Consider the following 15,018-nt stretch of genomic DNA (forward strand, 5'->3'; position numbering starts at 1 on the left):
CGAGAGACGTGTAACTTTGACAGTTCCGGGAAAATCCACAGGAATACTTAACTGATATTGAAATCGTGATTAATAGTTAGCAGACATGTCATGTAATGAAATAAAACAAATGTATTAACGTATCTGCTCTATTAAAAAGTTGGATATAGAAATCTTTCTAAGAAATAGTTTACAAATAAGTGTCAGTATGCTGAGTCGATCTACAGTCGTCCAAAGTCTCAGGAGTATTAGAGATAGGTTTTTTGATACAAGACGACAAAGAAATGAGCAAAGTGATGTTCAGGGGACAAGCAATGACGTCACGGGCCCATCTCTGGATAAGCTGTCGGTAAGGCACGATTTATTACATTTCATATTTATTTACCTGACGTTTTATTAAAAGTACAGATTATGGCTATGTCCCGAATTGAATACCAGCTTACTACGTGCTAACTACTGCACAGTATGTACTGCTTACTGAAACAGTAGGTGTCAATACACGTTAGCCTACAACAATTATATCATCCTGCTTATTTGTGACCCTGGACCACAAAACCAGTCATAAGGGTCATTTTTTTAATTGAGATTTGTACAAAGATTTATAAACAAGCTTTCCATTGATGTATGGTTTGTTAGGATAGGGCAATATTTGGCTGAGATACAACTATTTGAAAATCTGGATTCTGAGGGTGCAAACAATCCAAATATTGAGAAAACTGCCTTAGATTTGTCCAAATGAAGTTCTTAGCAACGCATATTATTAATCAGAAATTAATTTTTGATACATTTACGGGAGGAAATTTACAAAATATTTGCATGGAACATGATCTTTACTTAATATCCTATTGGTTTTTGGCATAAAAGAAAAATGAATAATTTTACCCCATACTATGTATTTTTGGCTATTGCTACAAATATACCTGTGCTACTTAAGATTGTTTTTGTGGTCCAATGTCACATTTATTACAGCAAATGAGGTCCACTTATCAAATCTTACCAATACCAAACATTTGAACAGTATTAATTTTCCAAAACACATTTTTTGTCCTTTTAATCCAACACACAGGTCGACATGCAGTTTCACATTATGACCTTCCTGTCTCCGCAAGACCTCTGTAGACTGGGAGGCACCAGTACATACTGGCGGTCAATGGTTCGAGACCCTGTCCTGTGGAAGTACTTCCTGTTTCGCGATATGCCGCTGTGGCGTTCTGTTGACCATTTATCACTGCCTCAGGTCAAGCTCACAGGCTCAGCTGTGCTGGATGACTCTGAGATGCAGTTTGATTATATGGCAGAGTAAGTGCTTAACGCTGTGGCACTAAAGTATCAGAAATAATATTATTTATATTATACTTTATTTTATAAAAAAAAAAAAAAAAGATCTTTGTCTTGTATCTATGAAAGTTGTTAGCCTGTATTTAAAAACCTTTAATATTTACAGTAATATTCTCTTGAACACACACCCACAGGTATCTACGTGTTTGTCCAGCCTGTCGAAACCAATGGCGACATCAACCCAGAGCGTTTGAATCTGTGACTTCCTTCTTCCAGTCCTTTGTACCTGTTTCAGAGCCACAGTTTGCCATGTTTGGCCCCGGGCTTGAGCAGTTAGAGATTTCCCTTATGAATACGATCATGTGTTCTTCTCACATACTGCCTGTAGCAGGACTACCTCAGCGTCAGATTGATGGTGCTGTGCCAGTATTTATAGTTTATTCAAGTCAGTTATTAAACTGAATGCATGAATGATGTGTGCTGTGGTTTTTCTACACTTGACCCCTTGATGGGATTTTTTTTCTTTCTTTCCTTCAGGCATTGGATCTGGAATCAGTTTTAAGTACAAAGACCAGCACAGATTCAATATCGCAACTTTATATTCGACTAACAGGTGAGGAAGACAATATTACAGTTGAAGTCAAAAGTTTACATACACCTTGCAGAATCTGTAAAATAAGAAGGATCATACAAAATGAATGTTATTTTTTAGTACTGACCTGAACAAGATATTTGACATAAAAGGTGTTTACATATAGTCCACAAGAGAAAATAATAGTTGAATTTATAAAAATGACCCCGTTCAAAAGTTTACATACACTTGATTCTTAATAGTGCTGTTAAAAAAAACAAAACACTGCTTTGGATCATTCAGGTAACAACACAGTATTAAGAATCCAGTGTGTGTAAACTTTTGAACAGGGTCATTTTTAAAAATGTAACTATTATTTTCTCTTTTGCACTATATGTAAACTTCTTTTATGTGAAATATCTTATTCAGGTCAGTACTAAATAAAAAAATATCAAGCATTTTGTATGATCCCTCTTTATAAAATTTTAATAAAATAATTAGCATTTTGCAGATTCTGCAATGTGTATGTAAACTTTTGATTTCAGCTGTATATTCTTATTTAGAAGTATTATAAATGTACTACTGTTTAAATGTTTGGGGTTGGATTTTTTTTTTGATTAATATTTTTGAAGTTTCTTAATAAAGGCTGTTTCTGACAAGGGATTAAAAAATAAAAAAGGTAATTGTGACTTTTTAACCTCACAATTATGAGGGGAAAAAGTGTGAATTGCCAGATATAAACTCAGAAGTTTACATTTCACAATTATGATTTTCATTGTTTTTTTTGTAGCACATGTACATGAGGCTTAACATCTTTTTTAATAGGATTTTATGTGTAAATGTGTCACATAATACAGTTTGAATGTATGAATGAAAGTCTCTGTCTCTGATTTTAGGACAGAGCGAGAAAGAGCACGTCTGGAGCACATCAGTCTGCGCAGTAAACTTTTTGTCTATGAGGAGGATACAGAGTCCATCATACCCTTAAGCATCAACCCCATGTTTAATCAAGTTTGTCAAGCTGTGAATGGATTCATCTTTGTGGCAAATGCTGAAACAGAAAGAGGTATGATTGTCCTGTTGAGCACTAATGCTTGAAATTAGTTTTGTGCACAAATATAAATTGTGTAGTATGAACTTCTTTAGTTTGCTGAAACATTAAAAGCAGATTCTCATAGTGCCTTTGCAGTTTATAATGTATATCTCTTTTATATATTGCAGGAACAGACAGAGGGTGGGAGGAGGAAAGTGCCCAGATCAGGGTTATGTTAGACCCTGCAGTGGGTGCTGTGTCTCGCCCTATCCTGGTGCTTTCCTGTGTGTCTAGAGAGACAGCAGAGAGATGCAGGATACCTTGTGTGACCATTGCCCATCAGCTTCAGCTCAGCCTACTTCCCAACCCTTGGATGGTAAAACATTAAACAGCATCTGAAAACATAATCAAAGAATTTCTGACTTGTATATGTAATGAGGCTTAAGTATGTGTTTTGTCATACTATAGGTTCAGGACACAGCTGCAGAAACACTAACAGGACTGCTGGATGGTATTGATTGGCTGCTGAGGCACTCTGGAGTCAAGATATAACCATCTAAAATCTAAAAGCTGCTGGATGTGTTATACCAGAGGCCTTTAAAACATCTTATTATTCAAAATATACAACATACATGTTACACCATTAAAGGTGGTTGTGCTTTTGGTGGTGACCACAGTCATTCCATGAAATTTGTTTACATAATTCAGTGAACTGTTTTTTACATTGCAATTTTTGATGTTGTCCTTTAATTCTAAAGACTTGTGAGATTTTTTTTAACCAAGCAAATTATATTTATGTAGCTCTGAAGGCAATATTACTCAAGCAAGAGTGCTTTTGTACTGAACATTCACATGTCTGAAATTTGACTGTAAGCAGGTGATATTCAGAATGAGAATAATGTTATGATTGTGATACAGTGTCCATAATCTCCAAACAAGTTTAAACAAATCAGTGTATTTAAGTAAATTGGTTGCATTAATGATTGGTTTATTCACTGGTTTTAGTCTAAGTGCTGTTCAACTAAATATGCAAATATTTGCTTTTGGAATATTGCTCAGCCAATCAAATTTGAGTACTGGGACTAACTGTTGTATAAATATGTGACCCTGGACCACAAAACCAGTCTTAAGTAGCACAGGTATATTTGTAGCAATAGCCAACAATACATTGTATGGATCAAAATTACAGATTTTTCTTTCATGCCAAAAATCATTAGGATACTAAGTAAAGATCATGTTCCAATAAGTTATTTTGTACCATAAATATATCAAAACCTAAAGGAGTAGTTCACTTTCAGAACAAAAATTTACAGATAATGTACTCACCCCCTTGTCATCATGTCTTTCTTTCTTCAGTCGTAAAGAAATTATGTTTTTTGAGGAAAACATTTTAGGATTTCTCTCCATGTAATGGACTTCTATGGTGCCCCCAAGTTTGAACCTCCAAAATGCAGCTTCAAAGGGCTCTAAACGATCTGTTTTCCTCAAAAAGCATAATTTCCTTATGACTGAAGAAGGAAAGACATGAACATCTTGGATGACAAGGGGGTGAGTACATTATCTGTAAACTAAAAATATACTTCTTTAATTTTTGATTAGTAGTATGCACTGCTAAGAAATTTAAAGGCAGTTTTCTCAATATTTAGTTTTGTTTTGCACCTTCAGATTCCAGATTTTTAAATATTGTCCCACGATGTATAAATCTCAATTTCAAAAAATTGACCCTTAGGACTGCTTTTGTGGTTCAGGGTCATTGGTTACCAACTTAACACAACGTTACACAATCTGCTTATGAAACTTTTTGGGGTAAGTAATATATTTAAAATACATAACAATGATAATTTAATTACTTTAACCCTTCTGTTAAGCTAAAAATCGTTCATCTAATTTGGTTTTCCCATATATATTTTGGTTCCAGTATTTGGTAATAATTTAGCATAAAATGAGGGACAATTTGTAGTAAACCCTGGTCAATTTTGACCAGAAACACCACAAGTGTAACAAGATGGAGGGGGAAAAAATCCCCAAAAAGTATTGACTTTATTTATCCAGTAAGAGCGGCCGCGACCATTTGTAAATGTTATGCCTATTTTTTAGCTGTACAAAACAGCCAATTTTGCTGCTTGATATTGCAAACTGCTGTGTCCTACCAAATTGTAATGTATAATGTAATGTATTCACATAAATCGGTTTGAAACGTGTTAACATTAATTAGTATTTCCAGAAAAAAAGAAATCCTCGTAATTCTTATATATCGTTTTTAATTATTTACTCCAGCACTTGTAACTCCTAAAGGGTGTTTTACCACGTTTGTCCACAAAGAGGCAGCATCCTCAGCTTTATTAAGATGATTTGTTGACAACAATGAGAACAGTGACCTTGTATAACCTGCTGCCTAGTTTTATTCAGGGTGGAGGTCATCCAGTGGCCAGTGTTCCAGAAATATTTAGGTATTGCTTTGTCTCTGTCTTCTCTTTGTCGGCGACTCCCTGCGGCCCTGTTCTCTTCCTCTGTTTAATTAAAGTGAAAGCCAGCCTATGCTTTCGGCATTTTACAGAGGTAATACGCTAAACTGAGTAATTAAGACTTATCCTAAAGTTCAGCCCTAGTAAAGGCCACACTGCCACTGAGCATGCCTAAACTGTCAAACCGAGTCAGTTGAAATAGTGAAAAATGCAACTCAATAGAAGGATAAAGGTTGCCTTAAAGTGCCTTAAAGAAATGAGACATGAGCTATTGTCTTTTTTTCTCTTTCCAACATATTTTAAAGGTTGAGTGCTGGATAGTTTAGACGGGGGTTTTACATGACAAGTGACTCATTTCTGTGCACTAAGTGCATGTACTGTTTTTTTTTTCTTTTTGGTTTAAAATCCATTCCAGGTGGATATTTAGTCCTTTTGTATTTCCCTAGAGGAAGAACAGAATTGTTTCTCTTCCAATCTCCCCTCTTACTCATAAAATGATTATGTATAACAATAATCATTGTCTTGAAAAAAGAAAAACGATGTTTTAAAATGAAATTGTAATTGCTGCAATTTGGATGCATTAAGTCTAACCTGAATGGTGGAGATGGCTGTCTGCTTTGTAATGAAATTTGACATAATGGAGAAAGTGTTGACCTTTTCGTATTAAAATTTTCTCTTTCATCTCCCCCAGAAGCTCTTGCAAACAGTTTTTCCTCCACGCATCCCTCTCTCACTCATGCCATGATTTCATGTAGCGAGACAGACCACGCATTGTCTGCACCCATAAAAATGACAGGCCTAAAATCATTTTAGAATAAATTGCCTGCTGATTTTCATGGATTATTTTAAAATTGCACGCATTATAAATCCTGCCTAGTAACTAAATCAATTTAGTTTTATTATTTCTAAATCTCTGTGTTTTCTTTGTGCAGTCAAGATATAACAAAGACAGATAGATAGATAGATAGATAGATAGATAGATAGATAGATAGATAGATAGATAGATAGATAGATAGATAGATAGATAGATAGATAGATAGATAGATAGATGATATATAGATAAACTAGTTTAAATGTTATTTCTTATATATTTGAGACTATTTCTATTTATTCTTGACTAAACAGCAAGATATACTTCTGCAAAAATTGTTTGTTTTAGATAGATAGATAGACATTTCCTATATTTTTCATATCATTTGTATTTATAGATAGATAAATATGAGCACCATATGAGCAATTGCTTGTGCTTATCTTGACTATTGCAACTGATTAAAAACTAAAAGATTACATTAGCTTGTGTGAACTCATCCGGGAGTGCTCTCAACTTTTGAGCCTGATCGACTGAAGTTATGGTTGCTTGCTCTTCGTCATGTCCCCGCTGTTGTGAACGCGCTCAGGACAGTTGGACATTGCGGTGGATCAACAGTAAAAAAATGAAATAAATACTGTTCAGTTTCTTGCACAGACCAATTTTTTCATGTGTTAAGACCTCAATTGATCGTCACAAGCAGATGGTTTAATTTAGTTTTTCTGTGTGTTTTTTTGACTCTCAAAGCCATGGATCCCATTGACTGCCATTATATGACTGACAGACTGCTATGGTTTGAGTTAAAAATATTAGTATGTGTTCTACTGAAGAAACAAAGTCACCTACATGGGGTAGAAAATAAACATCAAATTTTCATTTTTGGGTGAACTATCCCTTTAAGTACTACCATCTACACTTTTCTGAAGATAGTCAGTTCCCCTCATAGATACAATCATATAATCCCCCAATTCAGTATTTAGGATTTGCTTTCAATATTTCTCACATTGTGACTGGTATTTTCTCCTCTTTCTCGTCCCCCTTCACTATCTCTGATTTCTGTTTGCAGTTGGTTTATTTACCCAGTTAAAGAATTAGTAGTGTTATTAATAGCTCTCTAACTATTAGTCAGATGTGTATGCAGTTAAAAGGGATTTCCTCTTAATTCAGGACCCTGTCTATGCTGCTTAGCTACTTAAATTGGTATATCACCCAGGACTACATAAAAGACAAATATTCAAAAATGTTAAATCAAACAAACAATATCATAACAAAGTGGACATAATTGCACAATGACTTTCATTTTTGCAAAGGCTGTCATCTGTTCTGGACTAATCATAAAGTGAAATCCTGAACCACTGACTTGTGGGTGTAAAGAAAAAGAAAACATTACATTTATGGGCTGAATTCTGTATCGGTGGCATTAATGTGATTCAGCTCTGCCAAACACTTCAGCTGCACGAATACCTGTGACATAGACTCGGCTCATCTCAAAAACTGAGCTACAGAGATAAAAGGTGGGTCATGAACAACGTGACTAACATATCAGTTCTTATGTTAGTATGTGAGTTGTTTACTCCGATTTTTCCATCATGTCACTGTGGGTCAGAGTCTACAGAGTAGCATCTCTTTTTCTGATAATGTATCATGTTTTTTTTTGCCACTGTTATACTCAAATAGCTATTTTTTCTGTAAAAGCTCATAATGTTGTTGTTTTCTATCTGTGAAAAATAATTAATCCTATTTTCTCTTCGGATGATACCTGTGATTTCCACCAGGCATTGTTACAGCTACCATTCTCCTCAAACAAAATAACAGAATTAACCAACAGGCCAGCAGTTCTGGTCATATAAGAGTATTTTTGTGATTCTAACTTTTCCACCTTTTACATCTGTATTAATGAATTATATAGACACAGTGTAATTTCTTGTTGTCGGATTAACAGCTATTTCACACATGGCTCCATGTTCCTTTTCTTCCCCTCATACACACCCATATTTCACCCTTGATTAGAATTAAATGTCTTATTTGTATTCCTCAACGGTAACCTTCATTAGAATCATCCATGTGCAAAAAATTTGAGGAAAACATTTCATTTGCATACTATATTAAAACAGTGACAAGGACTGGGATGCTAATTGCTTTGTTTTTACTCACCCACTGAGACCGTCAGCAGGTGGGTAAAAACATCTCTTTTGAGTTCAACAGCCCTATAAACATTTACACTGGTGCTCATTCAATCATCCCAATTCAGTGTTCAAATTTGACGTTAGTTAATTTATTAAAGGGATAGTTTACCCAAAAATGAAATTCTGTCATTTATTACTCACCCTCATCCAAACCAGTAAGACTTTCGTTCATCTTCAGAACACAAATTAAGATATTTTTGATGAAATCCATAAGCTTTCTGACCCTGTATGGACAGTAATGTAACTGACACGTTCAAGGCCCAGAAAGGTACACTGTAAACAAAATCTGTAGAAATTACAGTATTACTGGCAGCTGGTTGCCAGTAACTTACTGTAGATTTTAATTTATGCTATTTACTGGCAACAGTTTGTTCAAAGTTAATTGAACATTAAACATTAACAAGTCTTTATCTTTACAGAATAAAACTAAAATAACAGCCTCATGCAAAGCATTCTGGGAACCAAAATCTGAAGGAAAAAAACAGAAAAAGGTTGATGAAGGTTTCTGGTTCCCAGAATGCTTTGCTGTAGGTTGTTATTTTATAGTTTTATTCTGTAAAGACAAAGACTTGTTAATGTTTAATGTTCATTTAACTTTGAACAAACTGTTGCCAGTAAATAACATAAATTAAAAATCTACAGTAAGTTACTGGCAAACAGCTGCAGAACTACAGCAAATTTTTTACAGTGTAGTAAGGACATTCTTAAAACAGTCCATGTGACATCAGTGGTTCAATCATAATTTTACAATTTTAATTAAAGTCATGACAATACTTTTTGTGCACAAAGAAAACTAAAATAAATATGGCTGCTAGCAGAGATTACCAGGATTCAAGCATTTGTAAAAAATACATATTATTTATCAAACCTGTAATAATGACCTAAATAAATTATAAAAAAGAACATTTTAATGTTTATGACTGTTATAGCACCAGCTGTGGTCCAATCTCCCTAAAAGCTTGTTTATAATCACCTGTTGCATGTGCTCACCAGGTTTTGTGAAGTTTTGAGTTTTCATTTAGGCTTTATGGGCTTTTGGGGATTTTTATAAACGACCCTGTTATAGTTTCCCAAAGGGTAAATAAAAAAATTCTTTGATAATTATTGACCTAGAGAGTCTAGAAATTGGTACTGCGGTGTTTTTTTTCCAGATTGAATGAAAAACCTAGGACTAGTTCGCAAAAGTATAGTTTTTTTTTTTTTTTACATTTTCTCAATTATTTAACAAACGGTTTGATTGACAGCAGTAGTTCTAGAGGCAAAGTTGTTCAGAATTAGGGTGTCTATCGTATGATGAATGATGAATATCGTGCGTATGTGTGAAAAACCATGCAGTATACAATCGTTTAGGCCCTTAAAAAATGCAATATCACCCCCCAGTGGCCGATTTCTTTACAATTTCTCACAGCTCTTACAGCCGCGTTGTGAGTTTGGTGAAAATATCTTATTCTGTTCCAAAATTATATTCACTCTCTAGAGAAACTTCCTGCACTATAGCTTGGCTCCGATCAGTCGAAAAAATAAGACTAGTTCACAAAAGTAGGTTTTTCAAAAAATACAAAGTAGACAGTGTGGGTACTACCATCCCTCCAATTTTCAAGTCTCTACAACTTATGATTTGGTCTACCCGATCAGTTTTACGTGGAGATTGCTGATCCTTGGCCATTCTAACTACAATACGCATATATACCCCTAATGACTTTATTCAACAATTTCTTATTATACCTATCAGTTTTCAATGAATGTTCACGAGAGTACCACGGTGCATGCGTGTACACTCCTCTGCTTGCAAGAAAGGTTTGGTTTTTGAATGGTTAAATTAATTGTGTAATGTAACTATGTAACTTGTGGAAAGAGTCACAGAAAAATCTCTCTTCAAATGCCACTCATTCAAGAACCAGATCTATATTTCAGTTCTCTTTTAACGGTTTATTGGCCAATCAAGTTTATATCCCACCTAAATTTTCTTAGAACAGATTTTAGTCCAAAATAGTGCATCTGAGGCATTTTTAGGTACCTAAAAAAACGTAACAGTTGATCTACTGAATGTGGATGGAGGTCACATTTTGTCTCTATTCCTGTCCAATAATCTGATGTTTCCCTTTTCCCTTTACACCTTACTGTCATTTCAATTACGCAACAACTTATACAAATGATGTTATCCTAAAGCCTTAGGCAACTTAAAAACAGGGCTGTGTCCAACCAGCCGACAGGCTGCACAACAGCCTTCTAATTCAATTGAAGCTTAGCCACTGACACTGAGGTAAATACACATTAGCTTGGTGTGACACCAACAAAGTGAATTACGCTTCATTTGGAGACAGAAAAGGCAGTGTTTCGTGTAAAAATAAAGAAGAGTTTTACAAGTATTTCCGTTATATCATTTCTGTTATGTATTCAAGGTCCACCCAAAGGCCATTTTCCTCCCAGCTGTTAATTGTCCAAATTTTCATACATGTAGCTAATTTTTTTTTTTAAATCAATACGAAAATCAGCTCCAAAGCAATGATTTTCACAGTGACGGTCATGAGTAACAGTATGTGTATGCGAAATATATGTATATATTGTATTCAGAAGTTTAAAGATGTTGCCTTGACCCAAAACTGATTAACAACAACAAAGATGTCAGCCAAGCATGGGATGCACATTATTAAGATAAAATGTAACGGCAAATTGCAACGTTTCAAGTTTACTGAGAGAAAAGTTGGACACTTAGCATCTCGTCCAAGAGCTTTGTTCACATGCCACATTCGTTTAATGTGAAGTTGCTGTTTTTTTCCACTCTCATTCACTGAGGCACTATAGGGAGCGAAGAATGGGCCCCTTTCAATGGAGCACCCTTCTAAAATCTGATCAAAATTCACTACGGGGCTATAACACCTCACATGTTATGGTTTCTTTTTGAAAGACTGATATTAAAAAGACTTTAGCCTCTCGTGTATTATTACTTTAGCCTCTCGTGTATTAAAAGCACAAACTTGCATTGATTTAATCCATATTATTCAGACAGGCAAGCTTCAGTAAAAACATGCAGAGCTTGAATTCTATAGCATGCCTTTCATGTCTGAGATCATGATGAAACAGAATTAGGGCTGTCAGGGAAACATTATTGAGCATGTAAGGTTTCTCAAAGTCTAAAAAACAGATGTCCAGTAAATAATTAGAAGGTTGGTCACATGACAGAAAACATATGATAAACTCTGACCGAAAGTAAAGATGAGGTCATGTTATCTAGCTGTCCAGACAAACATTCACATGGTTTGGATTCTATTCGTCCACTGCAAGTTAGAGAAAACGAAAAGAAAATATTAAGTGACATAAATAATATGCTAAGCGACTGAACACAAGCACACGGGGCCTATTGGCCTTTGGTTTGTTTACACTAAAACACAACCCCAGAGTTTTTAAACTAAATTGGGGTCTGTAGCGATTTCGAAACTCTCAGTTTTTGAGGGTCAAAAATGCCAGAGTAGAGTAAATAACAAGTGTAACCATAGCAGAAGTTATGCATTTTAAAACAAAAACACATTAGTGTAGACATAGCCTCAGATCTAAACACCCCTTTTTGGAACTTTATTACATAAATAATTTTTTTACAAAGAGGTCAAAAGTGTGGGTAATTAAAAAGACCTCTCTCCCTAATAAGTGACCAAAAAGGTGCCCTGACAAAGTGCCCTTGGCTGTCACTTAAAAACTGGTTGAAAAGAGTAAGTGGTGCACTCTCTCCCAAATAAGTAACCAAAAGAGTTTCCTAGTCTCCCTAAAAATGCTGTCTCTCTCTCTCTCTCTCAGAAAACTGGCCAAATACAACAAAAAGTGATCAATGCTGGCTTTCAAAAACACCAAAACGAAATGACTGTCATTAGCCTACTCTCTTGTTGGCAGTTGTATTGTTGTCCTGATAATCTTGACAAAGAAATTCATCCACACAAGCTCCATTGATCTGCAATTTATAGATTTATGTCACAATATAGTAAAGCGATTGAAATCTAAATGACAGAAAAGTGTTGCCATTGTGATCTCTTTCCCAAATTAGTGATCCAAAAGAGTGACCAGTGCTGTCATCAAACAAGATTGAACAAATGTGGCCAAACTGAGTGAAAAACTGTCCAAATAAATAAGCAAAAAGAGCAACCAGTCTCCTTTCTCCCTAACAAGTGACCAAAAAGAGTGCCCTGAGCTGTCTCTCTTTAAAAAACTGGTTAAAAAGAGTAAGAAGTGTGCTCTCTCCCAAATAAGTAATCAAAAGAGAGACTAGTCTCCCTCAGAAGCGCTGGCTCTCTCAGAAAACCAGCCAAATACGACAAAAGTGACCAGTACTGGCTTTCAAAAACAGCAAAAAGAAATGACTGTCATTAGCCTACTCTCTTGTTGGCAGTTGTATTGTTGTCCTGATAATCTTGACAAAGAAATTCATCCACACAAGCTCCATTGATCTGCATTTAAGATTTATGTCCCAATATAGTTAAGTGACTGAAATCTAAATGACAGAAAGTGACAGAAAAGTGTTGCCATTGCCCTCTCTTTCCTAAAAGAGTGACCAGTGTTGTCGTCAAACAAGACTGAACAAATGTGGCCAAACTGAGTGAAAAACTGTCTAATTGAATAATCAAAAAGAGCAACCTGAGAGTGTCCTCTCTCCCTAATAAGTGACCAAAAAGTGTGCCCTGAGCCGGCTGAAAAGAGTTGAAAAGAGTAACTGGTGTGGTGCGCTCTCTCCTAAATAAGTAACCAAAAGAGTGACTAATCTCCCTTTAAAAACACTGGCTCTCTCAGAAAACTGGCCAAATATGACAAAAAGTGACCAGTGCTGGTTTTCAAAAACAGCAAAAAGAAATTACCATCATTAGCCTACTCTGTATTGTTGTCCTGATAATCTACACAAAGATATTCTTCCACACCAGATCCATTCATCTGCAATTCAGATTTATGTCACACTACAGTTTAAACAACTGAAATTTAAATGTTTAATAGAGATGTCCAATGCATTCTCTTCAATACTGTATATTTGTGCCAAACTCGAAAAAGACTAAAAAGGCACATAATTCGTCTTCATAGTTTGCAGCCATTTTTACAAAGAGGTCAAAAGTGTGGGTAATTAAAGAAAACTGACAAAACAGTCCTGTCTTTGTCACGGTTCATGCATCTGCCGTGTTCTCAGGTCTCGTGATTTGGTGTCTTTCTGTGGTTACGTCATGCTCATTCGATTCAGCTGCTAATCAGTCCCCGCACCAGGTGTCACGCATTACCGTCAGCTACTTATACTCACCTCATTCTCTTCTTCCCTGTCTGACAGTCGATCTGGATGTTGGACTGTGTCGTCGGTTTGTCTTGGTCTTGTTTCATTGTGGATTGTGTATTTCGTCGTTGATCGTCACTGGAGTCTACTTTCATCACGGGAGATTCACGCCACGTCATCACCAGCCATCTAGCCCCTGCGCCACCCAGCCGAGAGACATCACCACCACGGAGTTTTGTGTTCACCTCATCGTCTTTCAATAAATATCTGTTTTCACCTGCAATTGCTTCCTGCACTTATTTCTCGTCACAGAACTGTCAGACCACTTCATGGAAGCAGCAGGCTCCACCCCACTCACGGCAGAGGAATGTTTACGATCCTGCATCTCTCGGCTGGAGACCCAGGAGAAGAGCTCGGCGGATACGGGAACAGCGATCCGAGCTCTCGTGGCGCAGGTGTCCGAGCTGACCCAGCGGATGCAACACTTGCAACTTCCCGCTGCGCCACTCCCACCACCCATGCCGCCTGCTCCAATCGCCCCTCCAGAACCATCTGGGGCTGCTCATCAACCCGAGCCCCGCCTTCCCCCACCGGAGCTTTACAGCGGTGAGCCGAACTTCTGCCGGGGTTTCCTCACTAGATGCTCCATGCATTTTTCTCTTCAACCCCGCACTTTCCCTAGTGAGGAAAGCAAGGTGGCGTTCGCGCTCACCCTGTTAACGGGGAAGGCGGCCCTTTGGGGCACGGCGGTATGGGAGAATCAAGATCCGTGTTGTGCCTCGTTCTCGGCGCTCTCCGCCGAGATGAAAAGGGTGTTCGACCGCGCGGCCACGGGGAAGGAGGCCGCGCGGAGGTTGACGGATCTCAGACAGGGGGAGAGATCCGTCTCAGACTATTCTATCGAATTTCGCACCCTGGCGGCGGAGTGTCGATGGAACGAGGAGGCGCAGTGGGACATGTTCTTGCATGGGCTGGCTGATCGCGTCCAACGAGAGATCTACGCCCTGGATCTACCCGCAGATCTCAACGGCCTCATCGATCTGGCACTGCGGGTAGACGCTCGACTCTCCCGAGCCGAGCGGCGGTGGTTACCCGCTCGGCTTCCCCCTGGGGAGGGACCCCCATCTCGAGCCAGCAGCAGTGACGCGGTCAGTCCGGTTGACGATCACAAGCCCATGCAGGTGGGTCGAGCTCGGCTTACTCGGGAGGCGAGGGAGAGGCGGAGATCTCAAGGCCTTTGTCTGTACTGTGGGGCAGCGGGGCATTTTGCCTTTAGCTGCCCGGTAAAAGGGCCAGCCCGGCAGTAAATATGGGGCTACTGTCGGGTGGGATCTCCGCTACCAAGACCTCGTCCAGATCTACCTCCACGCTCCTCCCGGTTAGGCTTAGATGGCACCATCAGGACCTTCACTGCACTGCACTGCTGGATTCGGGGGCAGAAGGTAACTTCATAGATTTT

The 15,018-nt window shown here is 37.6% G+C and overlaps 1 protein-coding gene across 1 annotated transcript; it reads left to right on the forward strand.

The window, feature by feature from the left end:
* Positions 1-10: 10 nt before the first annotated feature.
* On the forward strand, positions 11-5,906 carry LOC141287126 (F-box only protein 4-like). The gene is made up of 7 exons (XM_073819257.1): positions 11-328; positions 1,046-1,278; positions 1,452-1,672; positions 1,795-1,870; positions 2,725-2,894; positions 3,050-3,237; positions 3,330-5,906. Exons 1-7 carry the CDS (start codon positions 188-190, stop codon positions 3,411-3,413), a joined length of 1,113 nt encoding a protein of 370 aa, XP_073675358.1. The 5' UTR covers positions 11-187; the 3' UTR covers positions 3,414-5,906.
* The last annotated feature ends 9,112 nt before the right edge of the window (positions 5,907-15,018 follow it).

This window comes from Garra rufa, chromosome 15, assembly GCF_049309525.1.
Source record: "Garra rufa chromosome 15, GarRuf1.0, whole genome shotgun sequence".
Lineage (NCBI taxonomy): Eukaryota > Metazoa > Chordata > Actinopteri > Cypriniformes > Cyprinidae > Garra > Garra rufa.

Coding starts and splice junctions, on each gene's coding strand:
- LOC141287126 (XM_073819257.1), top strand. CDS start 188: ATGCTGAGTCGATCTACAGTCGTCCAAAGTCTCAGGAGTATTAGAGAT. Junction 329..1,045: donor CATCTCTGGATAAGCTGTCG/GTAAGGCACGAT, acceptor TCCAACACACAG/GTCGACATGCAGTTTCACAT. Junction 1,673..1,794: donor ACCTCAGCGTCAGATTGATG/GTGCTGTGCCAG, acceptor TCTTTCCTTCAG/GCATTGGATCTGGAATCAGT.